This window comes from Cibotium barometz, chromosome 44, assembly GCF_041138505.1.
Source record: "Cibotium barometz isolate CiBa-2024 chromosome 44, ASM4113850v1, whole genome shotgun sequence".
Classification (NCBI taxonomy): domain Eukaryota; kingdom Viridiplantae; phylum Streptophyta; class Polypodiopsida; order Cyatheales; family Cibotiaceae; genus Cibotium; species Cibotium barometz.
This window is the reverse complement of record NC_141089.1, coordinates 30187209-30192860: the sequence shown is the minus strand read 5'-3', so window position 1 is coordinate 30192860 and position 5652 is coordinate 30187209. Positions and strand designations below refer to the sequence as shown.

At 42.6% G+C, this 5652-nt stretch overlaps 1 protein-coding gene across 1 annotated transcript; it reads left to right on the top strand.

The window, feature by feature from the left end:
- Positions 1–796: 796 nt before the first annotated feature.
- LOC147613187 (chalcone synthase-like) lies at positions 797–2568 on the top strand. Its single transcript, XM_086782454.1, has 2 exons — positions 797–1150; positions 1305–2568. The coding sequence occupies exons 1-2, from the start codon at positions 841–843 to the stop codon at positions 2327–2329; spliced, it is 1335 nt and encodes a 444-aa protein (XP_086638580.1). The 5' UTR covers positions 797–840; the 3' UTR covers positions 2330–2568.
- Positions 2569–5652: the final 3084 nt, after the last annotated feature.

Genomic DNA, 5652 nt, shown 5'->3' with positions numbered 1-5652 from the left:
TTTTCTCCAATTTGGGTATTAGTCAAAGACATTGTTACACACATCTGTGTGAAGTTTATAGTCATGAGGTTCATTTGTCTTGGAAATACAGGATATTCAAAGAGGTGATGCTCTTGCTATTAGTGATCATGTGAAATGTTTAATCTTGGGACTACGTTACGTTGGTAAAGAAAACAACACAAAGTAGAAGCAGTGTTACTACATGCGAAGGGCACGAATGACGACCGAGAATGCTGTCCTCGAGGTAAAGATGGTAGCAAAGATCATCATCAATGACTGCAAAGCGTTCCATTAAATATAATCCCCAGTGAAATCCATCATATGCTTCCTCTAACACTATAATTTTAATGCCATTCAATGGCCATCTCAATCCTCTTACACACTTCCCCAAATAAATTGGTAACTAGGTGTTGTGGTCACAACAAAGTATAATATGACATTTGCAAGGCTAAGTTGACAATCACTAAGGCATATCAGTTGATTCTTTAATGACATTGTGTGTGTGTGACTGAGTTTGTGTGTGTACACGAGAGAGAGAGAGAGAGAGAGAGAGAGAGAGAGAACGAAAACAATAAGGCATGATTTTCTTCGATGTGCGTATTGGTCAAGGTAATGAAGCCAGCACAAAGTTGGCTTAATTAAAGAGAATGAATTGTGGCTTAAGTAGCAAATTAGAAGAAGGGGAGAGTACTGAAAGCGATGTCGGTCAAATTCAAAGATGGCTGGAGGTTTCAAAGACGAGCCCATCCCGGCTCTTATTCAAAAGACGACATTTGCTCTAATTCAAAGGAGGAGATCGGGTGAACGGCGAAAACGTGCCTGTTGAAGCCATGGGAGTACATGCCCTATAAGAGGGCACACCCCCCCTACCATTTTTCGCAGTCCCTCGTCCCATTGCAGCCAGTACTCCACTTGGAACATAGCAGCAGTCCTAAGCTTTGCATCTTTTATATCATCAGCACCATCAATACCATGAGCACTACGGCCATCCCTCGCAAAATGGAGCGATCCGATGGTCCTGCCACTGTGCTGGCCATCGGCACAGCCGTCCCACCCAACGTCTTCTACCAGAAGGACTACCCCGACTTCTACTTCGACATCACCAACAGCAACGACAAGAGCGAGCTCAAACAGAAGTTCCAGCGCATGTGTAAGTGCTGCACTTATAACTCATGTTGTTTGAGCATTGAATTGCACGATGATCAGGCGATCTTATAAATTCGCATGTGCGCCAGCTTATCAAATTAGTATACTGCCTTGCTAATTAATTATGGATGGATGGACATGCTGCAATATGCATGCAGGTGACAAGTCGTGCATCACGAAGAGGCACCTCTATCTCAACGAGGAGTTACTCAAGGCAAACCCGAGCATATGCGCGTACTGGGAGAAGTCGCTGGACGTGAGGCAGGACATGGTGGTGGTGGAGGTGCCCAAGCTGGGCAAGGAGGCAGCTGCTAAGGCCATCAAGGAGTGGGGCCAGCCCAAGTCCAAGATCACGCACCTCGTCTTCTGCACCACCGCCGGGGTGGACATGCCTGGTGCGGACTGGGCGCTAACCAAGCTCCTCGGACTACGGAGCTCTGTCAAGAGGCTGATGCTCTACCAACAGGGCTGCTATGGAGGCGGCACAGTTCTTAGAATCGCTAAGGACCTGGCCGAGAACAACAAGGGCGCCCGTGTGTTGGTGGTGTGCAGTGAGATCACGGCCGTCACTTTCCGAGGGCCCAGCGACACCCACCTCGACAGCCTCGTGGGGCAGGCCCTCTTCGGCGATGGCGCATCCGCCCTCATCGTTGGCTGCGATCCCATCCCCCAAGTGGAAAGACCCTGGTTTGAAGTCCACTGGACGGGAGCTGATATCATGCCGGACAGTGACGGAGCCATCGATGGCCACCTTAGAGAAGTGGGCTTGACTTTCCACCTCCTCAAAGACGTGCCCGCCATCATCTCCAAGAACATCGGCTCCATCCTCAAAGACGCATTTGCCAAGGTGTTCCCGGATGATGGAGCTGATGAGCGGCCTCCAAGCTACAACGATATCTTCTGGATTGCCCACCCGGGCGGCCCTGCCATCCTCGACCAGGTAGAAGAGAAGCTCCAGCTTAACAAGGAAAAGATGGCTCCCAGCAGGCATGTGCTGGACCAGTATGGAAACATGTCTAGTGCTTGTGTGCTCTTCATCATGGACCACATGCGCAAGAAATCTATTGAGCAGAAGCTCACCACCACGGGAGAAGGACACGAGTGGGGACTCCTCCTCGGCTTCGGTCCCGGCCTCACCTGCGAGACCATCATGCTAAGGAGTGTGCCCCTCCAACACAATTAGATTCCAATCGATAATCTTCATATATTACCGGGCGTACTTCCCAAAGAAAACCCAGCCTTTCTCTCTCATGAGACTAAATCGATAAAACGAAAGCCATTGCTTCTTACTTATTGCTCCTTGTATGACAATTTCTTAGTTCCACCACCCATAAGGCACATTCTCCGTGGCTCTTTCAGAACCAATGAAGTTGTAAGCTGCTCAAACGTGCATTCTCTCGAATACTCTAGTAGTCTATAATAGATCATTTTTTGGGCTAAAGAGTGAGATTCCAAGAGTTTCTTTCACGAGTTTGACAAAGAAATATAGGTCACAAGAGGAAATAGATGTATTTGAAAAGTATGAAATAATTGATGGAATATTATATTATGAGAAAAGGTTATGCATACCTGATGTTGTGGAGATCAAGAGCAAGTTGATGCATGACCTTCATGATATTTCCATAGAAAGACATCTAGGATTTTGGAATACATACACTAAGGCTAGGAAGAGTTTCTTTTTGGCTAGGAATGAAAGCTTATGTAAGGGATTATGTGTGGTGAAATGTCTAAAATACGAATAGGTGAAAGTTGAGCATGTAAAGAAACCAGGTTCAATGTTACCATTGGATGTGCTAGAGATGAAATGGCAAAATGTATATCAATGGACTTTGTTATTCAGCTACCAAGGACTAAAGGAGGTTACGACATCATTTTTGTGGTGGTAGATAGGCTTACAAAAGCTGCTCATTTCTTGCCTATCAAGAGTTCATATACCGCTATGGATGTGGCAAATATATTTGTGAAGAATATCTTCAAATTACATGGTATTCCTAAAAGTATAGTATCGGATCGAGATTCTCGATTCACCTCAAGTTTTTGGCAGCCATTCTTTAAAGTTGTTGAAACATCACTTGATATGAGTACTGTATATCATCCTCAAAGTGATGGGCAAACAGAAAGAGTGAATCAAATCTTGGAGGATATGTTAAGAATGTATTGCATGGATAAACCTGGACAGTGGGATGAATACTTACATATGGTGGAATATGCATACAATAGTAGTCCACGGTCTACTATTGGAATGTCTCCATTCAAAGCATTATATGGGAAATATTGCATGTCACCTATATTATGGTATGATCCTATTGGGAAGGTTTAGATAAGTAAAAAGATGCTTGAGGAAATGGAGATGCAAACAAGAGACATAAGGGAATGCACAAGAGTTTCTCAAAGTCGTCAAAAGAGTTATGCATACAAGAGAACAAAGCCAAGAGAATTCAATGAAGGTGAAATGGTATTGTTAAAGGTGAACTCAAAGAAGAGTTCTTTAAGACTTGGGAAGTTGTAGGACCTTTCTAGCTACTTAAGAGGACTAGCTGCCTACAACTTCAAGAAGGTGTTAAAGCACATAATGTATTTCACATATAGCTTATTGAAGAAGTACATGGCTGATCCAAATCACATATTGGGTGACAATACAAGATTGGAAGAAGTGGGCAATTTTGAGATAGAACTAGAGACAATTTTGGAACGCACGGTTAAGAAGCTTAGACATCGGGACATGGTCGATCTCTTAATAAAATGGAAGACATATCCAATTGAAGATGCCACTTGGTTGTCCGAGGATCATATGATGACTCACTATCCTCAGTTCATGCGCTGAGGACAACGCTTTTTTTTAAAACCTAGGGAGAATGTAACGTACTCATATGTACGTATTTTTTAGTCCATTTGATTCTACAATTTTTAGCATCTATATTTAATGTTGAAAAGTAAGAAATACATAGAGGATATAAAAGATTAAGTTTGGTCACAAATTTAGTAATTTAGATATGTCAATTTTGGGTCTATTTTTGGACTTTTTATGCATGTTTTGCGGTGTTATTTGTATGCAATTTCTACTCTATATTTAACCATGTTAGATAATGTATAAGAGACTCATAGTGAGTGGTTTAGCCTAAAGGAAACTCGTATGGGTGTCTACATAATAAAAATAAATGCAACGAGCGCCCGAAACGAGGTCCGGACATCAAATTGACCCTTATTTTTCAGTAACGGCCTCGCATAAGGGTGTAGATGACTTTATTTGTCAAAGAGGAGAATTAAAGAAAGTTAGTTCATCACAGGATGAATAAAGTCCATCTTCAGATAACTGGGAGATTCCGCATGGGGTGGTCGGTATTCGCGAAACGTATCTTCTCTAATTTGGTTCGAACGCATGTTTTTAGAAAAGATTTTCTATCTTTGATGATATCGTGCATGATAATTTACTAATTCTCGTGGCCTTTTTTTTTGGGCTTCTTCCCTATCCTTTAGGATTTTCTGTGCAGGAGAGAGAGAGAGAGAGAGAGAGAGAGAGAGAGAGAGAGAGAGAGAGAGAGAGAGAGAGAGAGAGAGAGAGATTTTGAGATTCGGGTCGGCCGTCCTTAGACAGGGAACGTCGGATAGAGATTGTGATTTATGCCCTCTGGGAGCCATTTGGTAGAACCCAGAGTGGACGAGATTTACTAGAGGCATACCAATGGTAGCCGTGACGTCCAAAGTGGTGGTTGGGTGGACGGGCATCTGAGAAAGGCCCTATTAGCTAGATTTTTTGTTGGTGAATATCTCTCTGATTTTTTGGGGTTTTTGTATTGACGAATAATATTGTTACTTTGGACAAATATGATTTATTGAAAATCTCTTCGTTTTTCTACAGTATGAGTGATTTTTTTCTATAAGGTTTGAGAAATTTCGTGTTAAAACATATAACAGAATATGGGTACATCACAGTTGGTATGAGAGCATAGGTTAGGCAATCTACACTTGATTTGCGGATATTTCAGGTCTTGGATGACTAATATTATTTTTTATTTTTGTGATACAACCAAGAATTTCTTTCTCTTGAGAATTGTTTTGCAATTTTGTTGTACAGTCACAAGATGGGTGCACATGAAACAAATTCAGTAGTCAATCCAGGGCAAGAAGAGGAGCATTTAAAAGGATTATTACGTGTGGGTGGTGTAACTCCAGAGGAAGTTATTAGACTTATTGATAGGATTCAAGAATTGGAGGAAAGAATGAGAGTCATGCGCGCTCGAGCTTCCATGAATTTGAATGAAGAAGACAAAGATGACCGAGAAGATGGGGAGATGGAAGATCGTCTAAATTTTGATGAGACATGGTCAACGAGAACGGCAAGGAGCAAGAAATTCTGATGAGTAGCAACAAGAAGAACTTGGTGAAATTCCTATAAGTGCTCAACCAAGAGTTGCTGCACAGGTTGGTTTTCAACCTTTCAGTTCATCGAGCTATTAAGGAGTTGCACGATACAGTGCAGGCCATGAAAAATTCTATGGACACAGG